At 35.3% G+C, this 23,690-nt stretch overlaps 2 protein-coding genes across 11 annotated transcripts in view; both read left to right on the top strand.

Annotated features, from left to right (window-relative positions):
* The window catches only part of LOC115963529 (inositol 1,3,4-trisphosphate 5/6-kinase 4-like), a 32,499-nt gene extending 21,611 nt beyond the window's left edge, over positions 1 to 10,888 (top strand). For 3 of the 10 annotated variants that reach the window (XM_031082558.1, XM_031082557.1, XM_031082559.1), the window contains 11 exons: positions 2,693 to 2,891; positions 3,397 to 3,423; positions 3,637 to 3,740; positions 5,274 to 5,342; positions 5,805 to 6,007; positions 7,069 to 7,222; positions 7,517 to 7,630; positions 8,380 to 8,442; positions 8,718 to 8,863; positions 9,158 to 9,314; positions 10,264 to 10,888. In XM_031082558.1, the coding sequence (XP_030938418.1) occupies positions 2,693 to 2,891; positions 3,397 to 3,423; positions 3,637 to 3,740; positions 5,274 to 5,342; positions 5,805 to 6,007; positions 7,069 to 7,222; positions 7,517 to 7,630; positions 8,380 to 8,442; positions 8,718 to 8,863; positions 9,158 to 9,314; positions 10,264 to 10,401 (1,374 nt within the window). In that variant the 3' untranslated portion in view covers positions 10,402 to 10,888. Of the gene's footprint in view, positions 1 to 1,266; positions 1,565 to 2,268; positions 2,305 to 2,692; positions 2,892 to 3,396; positions 3,424 to 3,636; positions 3,741 to 5,273; positions 5,343 to 5,804; positions 6,008 to 7,068; positions 7,223 to 7,516; positions 7,631 to 8,379; positions 8,443 to 8,717; positions 8,864 to 9,157; positions 9,315 to 10,263 lie in introns of those variants that run through there. The other 7 variants (XM_031082562.1, XM_031082556.1, XM_031082555.1 and 4 more) reach the window with 7 other exon arrangements.
* A 1,911-nt stretch (positions 10,889 to 12,799) lies between these two features.
* LOC115963531 (la-related protein 6B) lies at positions 12,800 to 23,499 on the top strand. Its single transcript, XM_031082566.1, has 10 exons — positions 12,800 to 13,583; positions 18,739 to 18,820; positions 19,135 to 19,229; positions 19,333 to 19,404; positions 19,709 to 19,788; positions 19,877 to 19,976; positions 21,415 to 21,462; positions 21,551 to 21,619; positions 22,067 to 22,213; positions 22,873 to 23,499. The coding sequence occupies exons 1-10, from the start codon at positions 12,981 to 12,983 to the stop codon at positions 23,140 to 23,142; spliced, it is 1,566 nt and encodes a 521-aa protein (XP_030938426.1). The 5' UTR covers positions 12,800 to 12,980; the 3' UTR covers positions 23,143 to 23,499.
* The last annotated feature ends 191 nt before the right edge of the window (positions 23,500 to 23,690 follow it).

Raw genomic sequence — 23,690 nt, 5'->3', positions numbered from 1 at the left:
TTGAGCGTGTAAAGGTTTCAACTTTAAACTTTAATGTGGCGTTTGGTACTAAATAATGTTTTAGGATTCCTAAAAATATTTAAAGATTCCCATGTTTGGTTTCAAATTACGCCAGGGAATCAGATACTAGGGGAATCTGGATTTCCCCCTTAAACCCCTCTCAGTAGGAATGTGATTCCCTTTAAAACAGGTGGATATCTATATTTCCAAGCTTAAAGGAAATTGTATTTTTTATAAATTGATAATTTTAACCATTTTTTCCTTATCACTTAAGCAATTAAGATAAAATATAAAACAAATCATCAATATTTTTTCTCTTATCTTTATCTTTTCCCGCCAAAACAACATAAACAGGATAAACAACTCTGTTAATATATATTTTTAACAAAGTTCTATTTAGATTTTATGTGTGGAAAAAAAAAAAAGTTTGAAGAAGACCTTTCATTATTGCCAGGTATTCACTTTTACTCTCAGTTTTGTTTAGTTGCTAGAAATATAGATCTGAATTGGTGGCTTCATTTGGATTTTTTTTTTTTTAAATTATAGATTATTGGCTTTGTTTCTAGATTCATATGTTATAGTACATGTCAATAATTTGTATCCTATCTAGTGCATTTGTTATACAATGATACAAAATGTGTATAGATTTTTAATTTTTAACAACCCATTATATTTGTATGCAATAATGGTGCCATAGTTAAAAATCTCTAGCTTCTTGCAATGGTTGTGCACGGTGGCTCAAAGCTAAATTCAAAAATTTTTTTTTTTATTCTCACTCTCATTAAAATAATATTTATTTATTTATTTTTCTATTTTTTTTTTACTCAACCGTATCTGTTTGACACTCATTCTCTCTTTCTCAAAGCTCTTAGACTCTCATCTCTCTCTCATCCTCAAACTCTCACTGATTCATCCATCATCCTTACCCATCTACAGTTTTAATGAATGTGTTGCTAATTAATAGTTTATATTTTGTTTTTCATAATTTATTTAGAGGAAGATATTTTTTTAAAGGACTAATTAATAGTTTATATTTTTTTTATTATTTATTTAGAGGAAGATTTTTTTTAAAGGACTTGTTAGTTCACATTCAAATCTAAGGATAGAATGGAAAAAATAAATAGTTTATTTAAGATTTTTGAGAATAAATCAAATATTATCATCTCACATTCCTAGAAATCTTAAAGAAATTTCCAATGAAACCAAATATAAAAATAGCTACATTCCTAAGAATGTATTCCGAAGAATCTAGACGAGAGAGTAATGTGGATCCCCCTAACCAAACGCCACATTATAAAAGGCTTCTAGAAAGGTGAAAGCTGCGGTTGATTCCCTCTTTAGCATTACCTTTTCCTTTTGTTTTTTCATTTCTCTTTCTCTGCAACGAAACCAAAACACAAACACATACAGAGAGAGAGAGAGAGAGATGGGTGTTGTAGTGGGGGGAGTGATATTGGACGAGTCAGTGGTGTTAGCATCTGACTCTCCTCAACATGAAAACCCATCCTTGCAACCCGTTGCTGACTCTCTCCTCCGCAGGCTCCGCCATTCCAAAATCCCTACGGTATTTTTCTCTCTCTCTTCTTCAACTTCATTGTTCTTTGCCCAATATATTATTACAACCGTTCTGGGTTTTCTTTGATTTGAGGTGTGCAAACTTTTTTTTATGGTCAATTACTCAATCTTTATATATTTAAAACTATAAATTGTGTTCTGGGTATCTTTTATTTTGTCAATGAAATGGTTCTGGTTATCCTAATGAATTAATTATCAGTGTTTTATTGCTTGCATGCTTACAATAACAACAACCACCACCACCCAGACTTAGTTCCAAAATTTGGGGTTGGCCATGGATCCTTTGTAGTTGATCCATTCATAATAAAGTGTCTAAATTTTCTGCTGGCTGTCAATCTCTCTCATTTTGTTGAATAATATACTCTTTTGATAAATTTGTTTAAATTCTATTGATGAGTTTTTTTTTTTCCCCTTTGATTTCGTATTAATAAAAATTTAGTATAAACATTTTTTTATTCTTAAAAGAAAAATAGTAGATCAATAAAGGGGAAAGTCTAAATCTTTTCATGTGTTTTTCCTGCCATTAATGCAGCTTAAACTGTGTTCTTTTCCTCATAAGAGTTTCTTTTGAATCCTTGACTTAGAGAGGATAACATAGAAAATTTACTCTCTAAGAAATGGATGTCTTATATGCCATGCATTTCTAAAAGTATTAAGTCCTATTGACCAGCATGCTTTGCCTTATTTTTGCAGGGGATTTCCTATGACGTGGGGCTCTCAGATGATAAGGTAGTTTTTCTTGTGCTACTCATATAACATCGAACTTTTTTTTTATAGATATAAATATATCAATATAATTTAAATTTATTGTTATTCTCATTTATTTGAGATCCATAACACACTCAAAAGTGAGTTTCTAATCTTATCATTGTTCAAGATTTTTTTAAAAAATTTTATTTTGAATCACATGTTGAACTCTGTTCCTGATTTCATAAGTCTCGTTATTTATTTGGTTACAAATTTTATACCATTTTGTTAGCCATAAGTATTAAGCTGCTAATTACTTGGGATGTCCTTGTACTGGTTCAAGACACTACTGAAATTCGGAGTGGTCTTTACAGCGTTTCTTTAATCCTGATGGAAAAGCTGTTAACATATTTGTCTTTTCTTGTTATAGGTGAGTCTTCTGAAAAGGCTGGCAACCCTTTACTCGTTTGATTGTTTTATCTTGAATGCATCTTCCATAGATGATGCTAAAAATGAGATTATGCTAGCTTGGGGGGACACTGGAGGCAGTATTTTGTACGTAGTTTCTGACAAGAAGAAGGAATTCTTTCCAAAACTAAGCAATTGCAGTTGGCTGATCGTTGTTCTTAGTGAGTACCACAAATCCTATGTTTCCCCAATGATGAAAGCCTCATAGTTTTGTTTGACTTGGGATATATAAGAGTATAAGACTGGGTTTTCTGGAAAGTATTATCATTTTATACTACTTTAGGTGTCTCAAACTGAACATTGAGCTGAGCTCTCTTTGGAATGTGTCTAGAGCTTTGTCTAACATAAAAGAATCTATACAACCATCTAGTTAATTCTGATTACCTTGGTTTGAGATCTTTGGGATCTTATTTAGAACAAAAATATGCTATTTAGGAGAAGTTTTTGGTTTTATGATGGATGCATAAATTGGGTTAGGGACTGCAGTGGCCTTGATAGCTCCGAACGACAATGGTACAGGGGTGTCCTATTCTGGAAATCAGTTGTCTTGATGGGATGACAGTGGCCTATAAATTTTTTAACTTCTTTGGACCTTGTAATTTGGTTTTCTTGTGTCTACCAGAAAGAAAACTGCAAACATCTAATTGGCTTGACGTTCTGTTGCAGGATCTCTTGGGCAAGAATCAGCAGATGGTGTGCACTTCCCTCTTCTTTTATGTGTTCATACTGCATAGGGTGCTATTTTTAGGCATAATTATATTTTGAGCCTAGTCATTTTCTGTCTTTAATATTGATCTTGCTATTTATATGTGCTTTTTACTTGGCCAGAGTTTGATATGCTCTCTTGACTGCATAACCAATTAAAGTTAAACTAGTTGCTTAGTCTATTTGGTCATTTGCTTACAGTTACTGAAGGCGGCAGTTCATGTGAGAACTCAAGCATGATTTTTATCAACAAGCTAGAAGAGTTGCCTTCAACTGTATGCCACATAAATAGAAAGGTTTCAAAAGTAACTTTTGTCCCTATATCACTGTTCCAATTGTGGAAGATCTAATTTGTGTATTTATTAATTTTTAGTTTTAATGTTTAAAAATAATTGGAGAAACAGATAAGTCTAGATTTTTTAAGAGTAGGTTTTTATATCATTGTTCTTGAAGTGTGTAGGTTTTTGTTATTATAAATGTCTTGGGGCTACCTTAGCTTTATATTATTGTCCAAAGATACTTCTTGTAGGAAGAGATGGGTGATAAGTAAGTTTTATTTAGTAGTTTGGGTAAAAAAATGTTCTTCAATAAAGGAGGGAGGTTTGGGGATCCGTAAATTGAGTACTTTTAATAAAGCCTTATTGGACCATGGAGGTGGTCAGTGGTGAGCTTGTGGGAGAGTTTTAGAGCAGGGCAGAACTCCTTTTCAATCATCTGAATTTTCTTGGGGGGTGGTTCTCATGTTCATTTTGGTATGACCTATGGTGTGGAGATTCTCCTTTTAAAAAGACCTCTTTCCAGATTTGTTTGTTGACATTGGCAGTGGATAAGAAGCTTCAATGGCTTCTTATTGGTCAATGAAGACGATAGAAGTATTCGGTGTTGGAATCCTCAGTTTTCTAAGTAGTTGTTCTAGGACTGGGAACTAGAGTCTATTGACGTTTAATTTGTTGTATTCTATTTTTTGTCTAGTCAAGAATACGAACAGTTAGTACGGAGGTTGATTTAATATGGAACTTTTAAACTTCATTCGAATTATGATACTCTGAGAGGGTCTATCTAAGCGCGATTCCCGTGGAGAAGTATATGGGTGCTAAGGTGCCTCAGGGAAAGTTGCTTACCTTGGGTAAAATTTAGATTTTGGACAATCTTCAGAATGAAGTATTATGCTTGTTAATTGGTGTTGTATGTGCAAGAATAGTGGGGAGTAAATTGAACATCTTTTACTCCATTATTCTTGGCATGAGATATTTGATCTTTTGTGTTTGCATTATTTGGAGTAATTTGTGTTTTGCCAAAAACTGTGCAACAGATTTTGAAATGCTGGCAAGGAAGATGCATCACTGTAATGGACCTAAGATACAAAAGAAATTCTACTTATTAAAAAAAAGATACAAAAGAAATTCTGCTATGTGTTTGGTGGCCACTTTGGAAAAAAAGGAATAAAAACTTTTGATAGTGTCAGGCACCCTAATCATGTTATTGAACAATTTTTTTTAAACCCTTGTATGATTGGATGACTAACCTAGGTAGCGTCATTTCATCCTCTTTTCTAGACCTTATAGATCTTTTGAATCTTAGATCCTAATTTTTTTAGCATCGTTTCATTGCACACATTGTATTCGAACATTCTCCTCTCTTGAATAGAATTGTTTTACTTATAAAAAAAAAATAACTTCAGAATTTGATTGCTACAAGTTGCATTACTATGCAGCTTATGAATGTACCTTATCATTCACGTATGACTACCTTTTTTTTTTAATAAGTACACCTTTGGGTACCTTCTTTTGTTGCAAATATTCATGAATCTTTTTTTATATGTTTTGCATTGCAAGCAGGCAACTGGTAACAGTGTTGTGACTGTTGGATATGTTATGAAACCTTCACGTGAAGAAGATTTTGCTAAGGTGAGCCCTATATGAATAAATGTAAGTATTTTTAGTGGGGGAAAAAAGACAAGTAAAACTTTGTGAGTTTTTTTCCCCTTCATATGATACCATATACATACATGAAGTTAACACAAAATTGCAAATGTCCCTCAAGGTGTCATGTTAAGGTAATATTGTAAACAAACAGAATTTGGTATGTGGAATTGTATGCTTCAAAGTGGTTTTGACTCCATTCCATTGCTTTTTTTTTTCCCTTGAAAGAAAAGTATTGGATTCAGTAGTTATAAGAAATATGATGGATCAGAATGTTTTATCATCTGATCACATGGCTTTTGAAGGGATCTTGTTCGATTTGATTTAATGAATGTTTCTGGCACTTTTGGTGGTCGTGTATGCAGTTATGCTCGTTATAAATTTTAGTTTTCTTGTTGTACTATTTGGATTCATGCAATTAGTTATAAGTTGTCCTCGTTTTTGCAGAGGGGTGCATTTCCTTTGTATCCTACTCAAAATGGGTTGATATTCATGCCCCTCACCTTTGAGCTTCCTTTATCACCTCAATTACAAGAGGTTGACATAGTTCTCCATAAAGCAACTGATGGAATTAAATCCATTGAATTGAAGAGCCGTACAAACTTCTCTAACAGAATAGTTTACACCAGTGGCATGCAGGACTTACAAAGGTGACTTTTTAGGTCCATAAAACCTTATATTTCACGATCTGGTATAAACTGGGTAATCAGGGAAAAAATGAACATGCCAATGCCAGTTTTTATATTTAGCCTCACATGAAGCTCTATTATTTATTTTTTTGGTGGAATTTTTTGAGATTATGCCAACATGAATCTTGTCAAGCTTTGGTCTTGGCCAAAGTCAAATGCTCGCCTTGTTAATGAACCGAATAAAAATACATTGATAATTTGTAAGTCCATATATTCATCAGACTCATCGAAATGCATCCAAAATGCATGGATACCTCACTTATTTTTCGCTGTAATTTGTTATAATAAAAATTCTCATACTATAAATTGAATCAATATAGTTAATTTTTGTGTTAAAAACTAAAAATTCCTTCACATAGATATGCATGTAAATTTACAGTATACGTATGTAAGCAGGTATTGACAAGTGATAATCTTGTAATGATTTGTAGATCCATAGGTTAATTTTGAGTTTTTATTTTTATTTTTTATGCTGCAGTGTATATGTAGCCAATTATACATGAGCTCATGTGGTAAGCGATTGGGTGGGGTTGGAGTAAGTCATATTTTTAAATCTTTCTAAGCGAAAAACAAAACAAACACCAAAAAGAAAAGGCAAAAAAAGGTTTAGCATTGCTTTAGTCTTCTGATTCTAGAATGCTTGAAATGGAGTTGACAACTTGTCCAATGTCAATGTCATAGCTTAATTACTTGAAGTTTAGCCAAAAAGAAATCATATTAATTGTCTCATGAGCCTGTAAGAAGAGGGTTCTGAGGTGAAGATGGGATCTTTGGAGAGTTCACGTGTTTATTTTGGTATCAAATGGAAGGGGCATTTTATTAGAAATTCTGATAATTGAGGAAATCTTTGATATTTGATAAAAATAAAATTGAGGAAATTTTTATTCTGATTTTAGCTGATAACATAATCAGTAGTTTGTTTTTACTTGTCTCTTTGTATTCATTTATTCTATCCGGAAGTCATAACAAAAATAATGAACAGTCCTTAAGTTTTCTTTAATAAAAGACTTGTTCTTGCGCAGATATTTGGAGGATCACCCAGATTGTTGTGTGATTGATTCATTTAACAACATCTACCCTGTGTTAGATCGGCTGGAAATTCAAGAAATTCTACTTTGCTTGGAGGATCTCAAAACTGAAGGCCGCTCTACAATCAGGGGCCCCCGTTTCTTGAAGGTCTTATGTCTTGATGTTTTTTTGTTATGGTATTGCTGTATCAAGTTTTTTTTTTTCCTTTCAATTCAACCATGGTATTCTTTTGAGTGAATGACTAATTGGGATTTATCAGTGTTTGTTGCTATGCACAAAGATAAATCTCAATTATTCAATCCTTGGGTCATTTGAATGTTTGAAGTGATTCTGATCATGTTTAATGACACTCAACTTAAGGTTTAAGTTGGAATAGTGATCCATTTTTAAATTGATCAAATTTCTCCCCAAATTTAGTAAGTCTGGATCTTCTATGTGCAGGTTGATAGTTTCAAAGAACCTGATTTGCTGCAAAGGCTGTCTGAAGCTAAATTATCTCTTCCAAGTATAGTGAAGCCTCAAGTTGCATGTGGTGTAGCTAATGCTCACAATATGGTACTGACTTTGTCTAGTTTCATTCTGGATTTATGTATTATTAATTAAAATTTCAAATTCTCTCCCTTTGTCACTTATATGAAGAGGAAGAAGGAGAAGCCACCATTTATCTAGGCCAATTACCATGGACTTTCATATTTCTAGAAGATACAAATGACTGAAATTGTAGACATATTAAGGACAGATGAGATAAAGCTAAAGAAAAGTAGTATGGACTGGATAGAGACAAGTCCATACCATTCTGTATGGTATTACAAAGCATCATGTATGCTTCAGTAAAGCAGTATAGTATTACCCGGCAACTGGTTATGGTGGGTGCGGTTAGTTGCCCGTAGGTTTTACTAGCTAGAGACGATTCCAAAGGGCTCTTCTTTAGAAAGGTTCCTTGCATTATCAAAAAGGAAAGACAGAAGTAAAGCAGTATAGTATTACAAAACTTCATGTATTAGCTGCACATCTTCTAGTAATTTTCTGAATTTTGAACAAATTGGCATTTCTTAAAAAATATATTTGGCTAGGGCACAAATATGGGCATTGATGTTTAATGCAGATATAGCGTCACCATTTATTTTTTATTCTTTTTTGGGTTTCATCTTTACCATGAAAGTATACGGTGGCAATATGAAAACAATTTTTTAGAAATTTTCCTTGGTCTATTATGTTAAGCTATAATCATCTGAATTCCTTTTTTTTTTCTTTTTCTTTTTTTCATTTATTTGAATTAAATAGCTTATGTTTTATATAAACAGGCAATCATATTCAGAAATGAAGATTTTAAGGACTTGAGTGTTCCTCTTCCAGCTGTTGTGCAGGTGAGCAAGAAACAACTTTCATTATGAAGACTTTGGAGAACTTCTGTTATCCTTATTGTGGAATTAGTACTCTCGAATTTCTCTCTTTAAAATATTTCAATATGGAAAGTTGGAAACTGGATTAACTCCAACTATATGTGACATAGTTATGGAAGTGAGTGTCTGTCAAGTACTTGCATGTGTGGGTTAATATCTTATATGGCAGGGTTATGTTGATTCTCGGGTATAATGGATTACTCCTTGGGAATGAGACTTTGAAGTTATTGGAACTGCAGGAATATGTGGATCATTCATCTACTTTGTACAAATTTTATGTCTTGGGTGAAAAAGTTTTCTATGCAGTTAAAAAGTCTACACCAAATGCTGATATCTTGATGAAATTATCTGAAAGTAATGGACTCAAACCTCTAGTCTTTGACAGGTATGTGTTTATTGCTTCTGTTTTGCTTCTTCCTTTTTGATAATGGTTTTTTGGACCAATTGGCATTTCCTGTAGATAATGGATGAGGGTGGGGTGGTGGTTTTACTCACATGTGGGTGTGTAAGGGTTTTTTCTTTTAAGATTAATTATTTATAGGTAAGTTTCAAACGCACCCTGTGGGTGTATGAGTTTTATCTACCTTTAAAAACCCCTCTTCTTTTGGTTTTTTCTTTGATGATATATGTTCCAGAGCATATATTTGATAACCCATAATTTGATCATTTCGCTCTGCAGCTTAAAATCTCTTCCCACTGCCAAAGAAGACCAGCATTATGGTGATGGTAATTGTTCCAAGGCCACTAATAGTTGTGTTGATCTTGATCTGGTTACAGACGCAGCAAATTGGCTTAGGGGAGTGCTTGATCTTACCATCTTTGGCTTTGATGTTGTTGTAAGTAGCCAAGTCGAGTTTTCTTGAACACACATTCTACCGTAGTTTGCACTCATTTCTCCTTATGATGATGTATTTTCCATGAATATGTTATAATTGATTTTCTTTATTGCTGAACCATGTAGATTAACACAAAATATAAAACTAAATGTTTCCATAATTAGTAATGATGACCAATCCTGCACAATATAATCCAAAACTGGAATCCCTAGATTTTCTTATATTTCTCAAAAACCTCCTAGTTGAAAGCAGGTCATCTCAGACACTATATTCCATCTTGACTGACTTGCCTTTGAGTTTTCTTGTATCCATTCTAGTATATTGGTTAATTTAGCAGGAGATATCACTTAAAAGTTGTCTATAATCAATTTATATACATTGAGTGAAACTGAAATTGCCTTAACTTATGTTTGAACAATCCATGAAATCTTGAAAAGCTGGATCAATAAATATATATTTTTAAAAAAGAAAAAACAAGGAAAAAGAAAAAGTAGTGGATAAGAAGGTGGCTTACAATCTATGGAGAAGCTTTACATGTGATTGTTGTGAATACCTTGGCCTTCCAAATAGGTGGGTTTGGCTTCCTAGACTTAGCTCTCTGATGGCCGATGGGTCTCTTTCCTTCATATTTTTTGCACCAACCAAATTACTAATTAAAAAATTAAAAATTAAAAAAAAAATAAAAACCAACCTGCATCGACCAGATCTAGTTGGAACAAACAAAAGGGAATTATGTATTATTTTAGATGTACGTTTAATAGGTTAACTATTCACTTGAGATTTCACTTAATAATGAAGTATGATATGTTAACCAGTATTCCATTCTTAAGATTTATTCCAAGCATGTGATTGATATATATATATATATATATATATATCTTGCTACTTAAGGCAAACTTGTCCGTTGCTTAGCATAAAAGTAATCTTCTTTGTTGTGTGGAAATTTCAGATTCAGGAAGGCACTTGTGATCATGTCATTGTGGATGTAAATTATCTCCCATCTTTTAAGGAAGTTCCTGATGATATTGCAATACCTGCCTTTTGGGAGGCTATTAAGAAGAAATTTGAATTGAAAAGGTCAAAATAAGCAACAAAAGCTCCTCTTTGACAAGACGATCAGTGAAGACGGGGTTGATCATCACATCTGTGTTAAAGAGACCAACCATGATCTGTTCATTTTGGAAGTGAGATATAAGATGTATATTCCTGTGATTATATGTCATAGCACCTTGGGAAGAAATCTGAGCAAGAAAAATATCATGTAATCTTTCTCTTAGCACAAGTCCTTTTACTGCACCTTATGTCTAGAATCTTGTGTTATTATCAACAGTCCACGCTTCGCAATTTGAACTTGCCATGCATGATCTTTCTTTCTTTTTTTTCCCTGTAATATTCCTTTTGGATATGAAGTGCCTTTTTTTTGTTTGTTTGGGGGAGGGAACCTATATTTAGCTTCCTTCACTTTACCCACCTTATGTGATGTTCATAACTATGATTTTATTAATGGAACATCTTGTGTAAAGATTGGACATTTTTTATGTAGTTGATCATGATTTTTAACGTTTGTTCCTATATGTCTTATCACTTAAGTAAATTTGGAAAGGATTGACAATAGATAGATGTCAAAGTTTTGGAAATGCATTGCATATTATATACTTATTTACAATTGCCTACTGCTATGCCAACATGTGCCCGAGCACACCTCTTTGGAGAGCCATTGGTTGTATGATTTTTGTAGCACGAGGTAACACATACCTTAGTTTTCTACTCCTTGTTGATTCATTGAATGGGAGCAAATTATTGGATTGGTTAGGTCATCAATCATCATCACTTTTATTTTTTTGGTTTTTGTTTTCAAGGTACAAACTACAAAGTGAAAAAGCAAGCTAAAAACCAAACTAGGTAACACCTGCGATCATCCATGTTTGAAGTGCTTGTCTGCCTGTCGGGCCCCTGCTTGTATGAGCTCCTGCAGTAGAATGGTTTATATAATTATAATGGTGTCTGTATTTTACCAACCTTGTTATGAATTGTTAACCTCTCTTGAGGTTTACCCTCACTTTTGCAATAAATAACATCAGAGAGACTTATGGCTCTCATTGGATCTCCAATAAGATGTGATTTAGACTGACAACTTTTCTCCAATAAGCTTTTATTCATATTGTTTTTTTTCAATTGAAAAACTTAATCTATGAAGAAAATATATTTTTGTCTCCCAAGTTAAAGGATGGCCTTCAACTAGTGTATTAGATAACATCCTTTCCCATTTTTCTTAACAATTACATAATCATTATCTTAATAATTCATATGGGTGAACGAAAGAGAGCTGGTTCCCCAAAAAAATAAAAATGTCAGTGTGAAGTCCATGAATTCATAGACATTAGACGAACAAGTAAGCCCATGAATTCAATGAATTTTTTTTTTTTCAAAAAGTAGGCATTTGCTAAAAAAAAGTGTCCTCGAAAATTGTTTCTAATAAAAAAGAAAAGATATTGTGCTTCGTTTTCTCAAACTAGGATTGATAATGCAGGCATTGGGCTTAAGAAAAATCCATCACCTTCCCTCATAGAATTGCCATGACCAAACCCACATCATATAAATCCTTAATAGAGGGAGAAAAAAACCAAACCGAAAGTGATGAGAGAGAGAGAAAGGCAAATCCATCACAAGGTGGGTTTGGAGGGTAAAATGTGAGCTTCAATTTTAAATTATTGGTTCATAAGATATAAAATTATTATTTGTAGTTTATTAATTCATAATATAAATAATTCATTTGTAGTAAAAATTCATAGATTTGTGAAGAATATAACGTTTTAGTCATGATTTTATTATATGTAGAAAAATAATAAGTTAATCAAGTAACTCATAAACAATCTTGAGCTTGCTTGATAAGTAAACGAACCAAGATTGAACATGTAATCTTATTTGGTGATGATTTCAAGATAAAATTAAATGAATATGCTTGAACTTTTAATACTCAACTTGGCTTGTTTATAGTCCTAGTAAAAGACTATTATGATGAGAGTCAGAAGATACTTGTCTTATCATGTGTCTCTTCCCCTCATTTAAATGTGGCTCGTGTCAAGTGGAAACACCTAATTAATGTGGAGGTGACAATTGTCTAATTTATGAGCTACCTCGCTCGTGGTTTCTCGTATACTTCTCATGGGTTTGCTAGACGCCTTTGGTCGACATTGTCTGGTAGGTTATCTTTCATAGGCTCTCCTGTTCTTTTAGAAGATATGGGCTGGGCCTGGTCCATCAATTCATCTCATTCTTGACGAGAAGAGAAACACAGTAGGAAGGTGGGATAGCAGGCAGTGGAGTACAGACAAAATAAATAGTAGCTCCACTTGGAGAGTAGTACAAGTAGAAAGTGTAAGTAATAAATGGGGGCCCACATAACATTACAAAAAAAAGAAAAGAAAAGAAAAGAAAAAAGAGATGATATGAGTGGGCGTTTGTATGAAGTATGAATGTATGATCTATCTATGATGTCTATAAATAGTTGAGTCCCAACCCATCCCTGAAATCCCGAGAACCCCTTCTCCACTGTCTTCCCCCAGACTCTCTCTTCCGCCCTTTTTACAGGGCCAAAAATAACACCCCCACCCCACATCTATCTATCTATATATATCTAAACCCCTCAATCTTTTTTTTACCCAAATGGCCCAAGAAGATTCCTCTCCAGATCCATCTCCTTCTCCCCCAAACCTCTCGGATCCTTCCAAACCCGATCCACCTCCTCCATCTTCATCGTCGTCTTCGTCTTCGTCTTCGTTATCGCGAAACGTTTCGTTTAGCAGGCTCAACGCGCAGGCTCCCGAGTTCGTTCCGACTCAGCAGCAAGCACCGCGACTCGCTGCTGCTTCTGCTTCTGCTGCTGTTGTTCCTCCTCCTCCGCCTCCGCCGCCGCCTATGCACTCGTTTCCTCCTCCTCCGCCACCGCCTCCGTTCCACGTTGCGGCGGCGATCCAGGGTCACGTGGCGGTTCCTCCTCACGTGATCCCCGTTCAGCATCCTCATCATGTTCCGGTTCAGTACCATCCTCATCACCCGCATCATCCGCATCCGCATCCTCATCATCATCATCAGCAGTACTACGGCGGCGGAGGCGGTGGTGGTGGGGGAGGGTTTAGAGAGCAAGAGGTTGGGACGCAAGTGCAAAATCAAGCTCCGGTGGAGTCTGATCATGTTGTTGCTGCTGCTTCTTCGTCCTCGGCGAAAAACAAAATCTCCGAGGAGGCTACTCAGAAAATTTTGAATCAGGTATGAAGCTTATTGCTCACTATTCAAACACTTGCTCATTTTTTTTTATATATTTATTTTCAATTTCGTTCTTAATTAATTAATTTATTTCATTTCGATTTGTATTGATTAATGTACATACCATAAGCATGGGTTCAAATTTGGTTGAATTTTGATTCCAGTGTATTTTCATGAGTTCAGATACTATGTAGTTGTTAAATAGTGGTGAAATGTGCTTCTACCAGCTACTCAACACTGGTATTTGTTGATGGAGAGACTCTAAAAGATGAAGGGGATTTGGGGTATTTCCACAGCATTCAGGTTCCAATTGGATTTTTTATTTTGTCGAATAGTTAAATTTTAAGCGAGGAATGAAGCATGTGTGATAACTTGGTTTAGCTACAAGATGAGAGGCGATTCAGCATTTATGTTTAAAATTTTCCAACATGGGATAACAGAATCCTGACCGGAAAGATTTTATGGTGCAAGATTTAAGGTGGTACATGATGTACATAGAAAGTTTTAAGATATGGGATCACCAACTTTAGACCCCACTGGATTTGGCATAGTCAAGTTAAAATGCGTAATGAAGCTCATATGCTAACTTGGTTTAGCTACAAGATTTTAAGGTGATTTAGCATATATATACAAAGTTTTGCCACACCTTCTTCACATCAAAGTGTGTGTGCAAACTTGCTTTGGCTAGTAGATTTAATGTGGAGAAAGCTTTACAAAATGGGATAGGGGAATTCAGACCCCTTTGGATTTTGTTGTATAGTCAATTTTAAAATGATTAACAAAGCACATGTGAAAACTTGGTTTAGGTACAAGATTTTAGGTGATACAGCACATATGTAGAATGTTTTACAATATAGGATAACAGAATTCATAAGTCATTGGATTTTGTTGTATCGTCACATTTAAAATGAGGAATACAGTGCGTGCGCAAACTTGGTTTAGCTACAAGATAGCTACAAGATTTAAGGCAATGATGCACATATATAGTCTTACAAAATGGTGTATTATGGGAGGTAGCTCAGTGATACTCTGCCATTAATCTTGGATATCAGTTCCCTTATTCTTGAATTTTGTAAATAGCGAGGATTCTTCTGGCACCTAAAACTGTCCACAATGGACAATCAAATTGTATTGTTTACTGGCTTTGTAATGTCGACATCAATCAATATCTAACATACATGTATGTCATGAACTGTAAAGAAAATGGTGTTGAGACGTGATTTCTATGTACAGAGTGTCAGAGTCGATTAATATTTGGTGCCAAGAGCCTTGTTGCTCAATTGATAGGCACTTCTTGGTGTTTCCAAAGGAGACATCTAGAGTTCAAATCCCCCCATTCCCCCCCACCCCCAAAAAAAAAAAACTATCAAATTATCCTCCCCCAAAAAAAAAAATTAGTATCAAGTCAAGACCAATAATAGTTAGTTTTCTGTAAATACTGTTTTGGAATCCCACTTAGCCAGGATGTGTCTTTTCGTAGGCAGCAAGTTGTTAGTGTCATCTTCATGACATTTAAGAAAATTTTTTTAGATCAACAATTTGCTTGGATTTAGAGGGAAATTAGGGTACATGTGTGAGGTTTGGTATCTGTTACAAGATAAGGCAAGAGGCACATATTAATTGATTGAATGTACTATGATGGTTTACAAAGGTCACCTGCATAGATAAATACAACCTCTTCCAACCAGCTAGCCTTCGCTCCATCTTCTCCAAAATAGGATTTCAAATCGTCTTAGTTTTAAAAGAAGCACCCAATGGAAGACCTAAATATCTCAGCGGAAGAGCCGACTCCCCACAGCCCAAAATCTCCACTAGCTCATGAAGATTAGGCACATCCCCAACTGGAACCAATTCAGACTTTCCTAAATTAATTTTTAGCCCTGACATCTCCTCAAATCTAGAGAGAATCCCACGCAAGGCTATTATATGATTGCTATCAGTATCACAAAAAACAAGTGTATCATCCGCGAACAAAAGGTGAGACACCGTGGGATAGGCATTAGGTGCTTGAGAAGGTTTAACTCTGCCTTATTAGCCAAATGGTTGTGGCGCTATGGTTTGGAGAATGATGCCCTTTGGAGAAGGGTCATTGGGGCGAAGTATGGGAATGAGTGGGGTGGTTGGTGCAAAAAATCTGTGTCTGGGGCATATGGTGTTTGTTTGTGGAAGTTCATTCGGAGTGGCTGGGGGAATTTCTCCAAATTCATTCGGTATGAAGTGGGTGATGGAACTCGTGTGAAGTTTTGAGATGATGTGTGATGTAGGGATTGTCCTCTTAAGGAGGCGTTTCCAGATTTTTATAATATTAGTAGGACAAGGAATGCTTTGGTCTCTGAGGTTATGTGCTTTGTAAATGGGAGAGTTTCTTGGGACATTCAGTTTTGTCGTTTAGTGAATGATCAAGAGTCACAATCGTTGGATTCGTTTATGGTTTTGATCTATTCTACAAAGGTGCGGGGTGTTGGTTCTGACAATCTTTGTTGGAAGCCAGCCAACAATCAAGGTTTCAAGGTGAGTGGGTATTATCATTCTATTTCCCCTTCTACTGGCATTTCTTTCCCTTGGAAAATGGTGTGGCAATTGAAAGTTCCTCCTCGGGTAGCTTTTTTCTCTTGGACTGCGGCTTTAGGCAAGATTCTAACTATAGACAACCTTCGGAAGAGGCATTTTGTTGTCCTTGAGTGGTGTTTTATGTGCAAAAGGTGTGGGGAATTTGTAGATCATCTCCTCCTTCACTGTCCTATAGCCTTTGTGATGTGGAGTATGATCTTTTGCTTGCTTGGTATTTGTTGGGTGATGCCTCAAAGGGTAGTGGATTTGTTGGATTGTTGGACATGCAAATCCAGGCGTCATCGTAATATAGTTATTTGGAGGCTTGTGCCACACTGTTTGATGTGGTGTATCTGTCGGGAACGGAATTCTAGAAGTTTTGAGGGTCGTGAACGGTCCATGATTGAGTTTAAGTCTTTCTTCTTTTTTACTCTTCTCGAATGGTGTCTTGTTCTACCATCTTTTTCTTGTATTTCCCTTCCTGTGTTGCTAGATCATTGTAATTTGGTTTCTTGATGTTTTTGCCTTTTTGTACATTTTTTATCTAAAAAAGAAAAACAAAGGTCACCTGAGGGTGTACAGTTGGCATTCAGTTAATGAATGTAGGTTTGAGTAAGATAACTGGGAGAATAACTAGCACCTCTTGGTGTTTCCAATGGAGACATTCGGGGTTCAAATCCCCCCCAACCCCATTGTAACTATCGGATTATCAAAAAAGATAATTGGCAGATATGTTGATATCTCATCCGTAGGCATTTAGTATGTGCTGATTGAAGTCGTTACATAATGTGAAAATTAAAGGGAAAAAGAAGGAAAAACTCAGAAATTGTTAATGAAACTTTTTAAAAATTTGATAGCAAATTAGTTCACTGGAGTTATAAATTATGAAAAATGGATTTGAATCATAGCGGGCTGCTCACACTTTAACTTCATCAATTCTACAATTGTGATTGGTGAATGTATATCCACAAATGAAATTTGTTATTATAATTTTTTTTTTTTTTTTGGCCCATGTTATTATAACTACTTTCAGATTAGTGCCTCACATACTATTGCAATTCAATGACAGTTGGTGGAGGAGTCATCTAAAACAAAATAATATTTTGCTTTTCTGTAGGTTGTGATATAATTCATTTTTCTTGCAAGTCTTTACTCTGTATATATATTTGATAGGTAGATAGTGGGGTAGGGGGGTTGTGGGGTTAAAACCAGAGACATAGAGCACCGCAAAGTATTACCATTGGGCTAATCATTGAACCCCTACCTTCTTTTTTTTTTTTTTTCTTCTTTCTTTTTTTTTATAATTAAATATTGCATTTATTAAAAAGAGAAAGAGCCGTAACCCATGCACATAGGATGAATACATATATGGGCTTAAGAAAAGTGAGAAAATTTGTCAGAATAGTGTTTTTTTTTTTATTATTTATTTATTTATTTTTATACAAATAGAGCTATGCCTCTTGCCTCCATAACATTATTGTTTATAGTTTTTTCTATATTTCCATAATAAAGCAGGGCTCTCAAGCTGAAATATATATATTTTTATTTATCATTATTCTAATCAATAGGAAAATTTTATTTTCTTTAAGTGGTTGTTGGGCATGGAAAGAAATATCACCAAAATTGATAACAGAATGGAATTTGTTCTCTTTGTCTCTCTTTTTTCCCCTCCATTTAAAAAGAGGGGGGGGGGGACCTCATAATTTTTAAAACCAAAGAAGCCCAACAGGTTTCCACCCACATGCAAGCACTGCAAGAGTGACCACTGCTGTCACTCTTGCAGTGGTTTTTACTTTCTGAGGAATTCAGGGGTATGTACTCTCATCTGATGGCAGATATCAGAAGTTCCTTCAAACCAATGTTTTGTGCATTTGTTGTCTTCGATCCTGTTGATAAAGAGCATTTTAGGTTTAATGCTAATATCGATGCGCCTTTGATATAAGGTTGTTTGGTAATGTTATGTTGGTCCTATAATGAGAGAGATTTATTTTTGCTTCATTGTTTCATTGTTTGCTTGTATTTTTCTTTTCAACCTGTTGGGAGAGAAGACAGTGGTGTAATAGATAATACTTTTGGACTTGCATTGGTGTCTTTTGCAAGTAATGTAGAGGGGTTCTGTGTTTTGACATGGAAGGTAACCCGGCTAGAGATATTGTGTAAGAGAGGGATTTAATGATAATAATTTTATACTTAAATGTATTTGGTCTGAGTCTCAGGTTATGAAAATTTATATTAGTAAAACTAAACTTGTCTCCATTGGCTTGATTATATAAGAATCGTTATTGAGATTCCAAAGGGCCTTGCCTTGATGAGGTTCCACGTTATCAAAAAATAAAAATGCTTATTGAGCTGATGCTTCTATTTTCTTACAAATGGCCATTTTTCCCTTGGTTTTTTTTTTCGTTATTTTCCTATTTATGGCTGTGTTATTTCGAATTATAAATTTTATGCTATTAACTTTTCCTACTATCTAAACGTCTCTTTGATTGGATGTTGCCTTTTAATATTTCTGTATGGCATATATTTTTTTACTGTTTTCTCCCTGTATACGCTTTCTAGTTTTATTACTTATCAAAAAAAAATTTCTGTATGGCATATTGATATGTAGGTGGAGTATTATTTCAGTGATTTGAACCTGGCTACTACCGATCATCTAATGAGGTTCATCAGCAAAGATTCTGAAGGATTTGGTAATATCATTTGCTACCTTATTTTAGTTTAAGATGTCTATGACATGGTTAGAATTATTTGTTCGAAAGCGCTGACATGCTTGATCTGCTCTCTTTCATAATATTTGTTCATAGAAATTTTTGCATCTTTATGCACCTGCAAACGCTCCTAGACACTCAAACATATACACATTTCTTCTTTCCTTTCTCTTTTGGTGAAGCATTTGATTACAGAGTAATAATGTGTAGATATGATATTCTCTTTCATGAATTATTTGAATCCAACTTTTGGAGTCACATTTTAAATTCCTTCTAATACTTCTATTGTTTTATAGTGCCTATATCTGTTGTTGCATCTTTCAAGAAGATTAAGGCTCTTATAAGTAGTCATTCCCAGCTGGCAGCTGTTTTGCGAAACTCATCAAAGCTTGTGAGTGTCTTCATACAGTCTTGCTTCAAATAATCTTCTTTGTTAACCATGTACATCTGTTTTTTGACCTTTGTAATAAAAAAAATTTGTTGATGCTCTACAGGTAGTTAGTGAAGATGGAAAGAAAGTTAGACGCCAGCGTATCTTAACTGAGTCAGAAATGGAGGAGTTGCAAGTAGGTTTATCCACTAGTTTGTTGGTTGGTTCTGATTTTACTGTTTGTTATGAGAGATGATTGGCTGACCTGTTTATTATGTTATTCTATTCCTTCTAAGTCAAGCATTTCAGAATGATTGTTTAGAAAACTGGTATGTTATGCATAATGGTGTGTATTTCGATGCAAAGTTATCATCTATCTTGAAAATGTCTTGTAAGATTCAAGCTAGATCTTTGTTGTTTGAAATGATAATTCTTAATGTTCCCAACAACTGAACTATTGTAATTACATCTTATTTTCTAATTCTCATTGTGATTCACAGTCGCGAATTGTTGTTGCTGAAAACTTGCCTGAGGATCATTGCCACCAAAACCTTATGAAAGTTTTTTCTGCTGTGGGAAGGTACCAAGATATTTTCTAATAGAAAATTTTCAAACTCAATGCCTTGCTTGTATAGGAAAAATAATCATGTTGAGTGGTCCTTTGGCAGTGTGAAGACAATCCGTACTTGTCAGCCTCAACCCTCCAATGGTGGGGCTTCTTCAGCATCTAGATCAGGAAAAGCTGATGGTGTGCTCTATAGTAACAAGGTAAGTAGGGAAGTTGACATACTGCCTTGGTGCAGTTTTTTTTTTTTAAGTTTTAAATCATGCTTCATCAACTTTAAGGTGGTAATAATTCTTTATGTCAGAAATTATATCTGTTTTTGGCTTTGACTACAACTAATCACCACTCTTGCTTCATCTTACACCCACTTTTCCTTTCTTAGCTTTATGGATTTCCTAGATGATTTCTTTTTCAGATGTTATTTTCTTTTGTACATCTTCTCTTTCCATTTTACTTTTCTTTTTTGTTCTCCTTGGTATACGTTGTACCCCATTTGGTAGGATTACGCCCTTTCTCTTTGCACTTAAAAAAAAAGTTATGTTAATGCATATCGCTACAAGTTCCATGAAAATAAAAGGAAAGAACAAAAGTTCAAGGGCACAGTACAACAGTATGGCAATATGTCTAGTAGCGCTCCTGCCATGGGAAGGGCTTGCTGTGTGTTCTGTTTGGTGTCATGAGGTGCAGGCTTGTCTGGTGATTAGTTGTGTGGTGTCTTGTCTCTGTATGGCTCTGCAGACTTGGAGTTAGTTTTGAGTGGCAGTTTTGTTAAGGTCCTTCTGGCTAAGAGATGCAGTGATTTAGCTTGGGTGTACTGCTCATCATGATAGCTTGGTGTATATCTTCTGTAAGGCATCTGGTGTAGCTTCTGTGGTGTGGCATTGACTGAGTTAAGTTTGGTGAGCTGCTGGTGTGCTCTATGCCAAGTCTTGGTGTCTATAGCATGAGGTGTTGGTGGCTGCTGCATAAGCTGAGCTAGGACAAGCTAAGTAGTTGATGATTACTGCATTGCTTTATATAATCCAGGCTCCAGCTCACCTTGACTGTTGTATCGACTTGATAAGTGATAGGAATTAATCATAGTTGTAACCAGTTACTGATTAGCCATGTGCATTGAATAAAGCCATTTGCTTAATTGAGTAAATCTGTTAGTTAGTTAGGAGTAAAGGGAGAGTTAGTGAGTGATTCTTGGAATGTAATATTGAGGAAGCATTCATAGCTGCATAAGCAATTGTAATAGGCAAGAAGCAGGTTCTTTTTCAATTTTCAAATTCACTGGTTTGAATTATATATTTTTTAGGAGCAAATTTTTGGTGCTGTCCTTTCACTAAATATGCGTGTCCAAATGATTCTGATTTTAGGCATATGTTTGATTTGACAGTTTAATGCATTTGGCAGATGATGTAATCATCTGCAGGTTCATTGGGCTTTTAAAGAACCTTCTCCATGCACCTATGACCTCATGTAAACATGCCTCCACTAACCATTCATGGTTGCCATTGCTGAACGAATGCAGCTATTTAGAGGAAGCTATGCCAGTTTATAGTAGACTTTTTGAACTTTAGATTATGAGGAAACATATGACATTGATGCAATTGGATATGAAAGCCTTAACATCTGAATCCTTTGTTTCATATGTAGTGGCATGCTTTTGTGGAGTATGAATCTGTTGAGCTGGCTGAGAAAGCAGTAAGTACTTTAATTTTCTGTTACATGACACAATTTCTCTTCCTTGCTCATTCTAGCATATATTTATATGTAAATTCTATTATTGCAGGTTGCAGAGCTAAATGAGGAGGGGAATTGGAGGCGCGGCCTTAGGGTCCGCTTAATGCTTAGACGCACGGTATTGGCCAAATATTGAGCTTTTTTCCTTCTTCATGATTTGTTTGCAATTCAGCAATAGTGTGTTCAGTAAATTCACTTACTGAAAAAGTAAGAAACAAATACAAAAAATTGGAGGGCAGTGTCAAAATTCATTTCCTTCTCAACATAAATACTTCCAGACTAAATGTATAATTTAGTGCAAATAATAGGAATGGGGAAGTGAACACTGAGAGTGAGTATGTGTGCACACGTGTTCTTTTTTAAAAAAATTAAGTACATTAGATGTGCAATCTGGTTGGTCCTAAAACCAGGACAGTTCCTGTAGTTTCTCTGCAGTTGCCATTTTAGCTGAATGCAATACTAAGTCAAGGTTGATAGAGAGCCAGTTTGACGTCTATGCTAATTTTAGTCCATCCAATGACTGCATTAGTCCATTGATGTGTCTTTGCAAATTTTCTCTTCTCAGTCAAAACCTTCTTCAGCGCGAGGAAAAAAGGGACATGATGGGGAAGTGATTGAGGAAGATGATACTTCTACATCTGATCAGCAGCAAAGTGAGAAACAGTTGGAGGATCCCCCCCAACAGTCTGATGCCCAACCACATGAACAAACAGTAAGTGCCAGTGTATCGGCAGAAAGCTGTTTAGAAATTATAAATTATGAAAGCATCATGAATAGAGATGGTTATTTGTTTTTAGCTTTGGGGGAATATATCTTTCAGAAAGGAGCTAGAGCTTTACGGGAATGCAGTCTATTTTGTTTAGTGCATTAGTCACTAGTTTCCTTTCTTTTTCAGTTTCTTCTGTTAGTTAATAGTAATACAGATGTGGGTTTTATTATGTTTATTTTTTTTTTTTTTCCCAGAACTAGTACTTGCCTACCATAATTTGTTAGAGGATGTGAAATACAGGGATTTTAGTAGCCTCACATGGTACCCTACCTTAACAAAAAGGGTCGGATGCAGTCTATTTTCTTATTATCTGACTGCCATTTAGGAATGGGCATATTTTCATGTCCTGACAGGCAAATATATCAATCATCATTATACATACAACAGTAACACATTGTCCAACCTATCTCTTGTCCTCCTTTCCAAGGGCTTTACATCACTGACACAGATGCAGATGTTATATAAGTAGTGAAGTGACTTGTTTATAATATACATTTGGAAAGTAATGTGATACTTATATTTTATATTAATCTGTGGTTCTTTTTTCTTTTGACACAATAATTTTTTGTTATAACATTCTCATTTTTAATTCTTTGGATTAGGGAGAGGAGCAGCAGCATGTCAACGAGAAAGATGCCGGGCAGAGGAGAGGTCGTAACCGTGGCCGGGGCAAGGGACGTGGAAGGGGTCAATACCACCACAACAATCACCACAATAACCGTGGAAATCATGTGGGAACTCCCCCTTCAAACAATGCAGTTAATAATGAGCAGCCAGCTATAGCCAAGCAGCCTCCTGGACCACGAATGCCAGATGGCACAAGAGGATTTGCAATGGGTCGGGGGAAGCCACTTGCTGTGAATATTGCATAATAACTGGGCATTCTACATAATACTAATTACGGGGGTTTTCTTGTGCCTGCGAAGTGTATGTTTGGGTGGGAAACTGTCTTTTCGTGTGGTGTTGATGGCATGGTTTTACAAGGGCTGTCAATCCAGGGTAGTTTGGGTCAAATTAGCAGTATAAGTTGAGTACTTTCTTCTGTTTGTTTATGTAATTCAGTAAGGATGATGCAGAGACAATTGATTTTTACTTTTTGTTTTTTCAAATTTAAATGTAGAAAGGGAAAGGGAAAAAAAAATAGTGGGGAGTCTCCAATACCTATAGGTAAATGTGAGTGAAGAAATGACATTGCAATATAACACTGTTCAATATATTTCTTGCTCTCTCTCTCTCTCTCCTTGGATTATGAATACCATGTTTCACATGATCCCAAATTGTAAAAGTGAACTAAACTGAAGTGGCAGGAACATATCTTTTAGTTAGCAGAGCAAAGCAGGGGGGAAAATATCTGGATGTGAACAATTTGTTTTGGACCAAAAGCTGAAGTGATGCCAAAATAGTTGGAATTAAGGCTTCT

Source organism: Quercus lobata, chromosome 10 (assembly GCF_001633185.2).
Source record: "Quercus lobata isolate SW786 chromosome 10, ValleyOak3.0 Primary Assembly, whole genome shotgun sequence".
NCBI classification, from domain to species: domain Eukaryota; kingdom Viridiplantae; phylum Streptophyta; class Magnoliopsida; order Fagales; family Fagaceae; genus Quercus; species Quercus lobata.
Note: the sequence above shows the minus strand (reverse complement) of the source record. Positions and strands in the feature narration are given on the sequence as shown.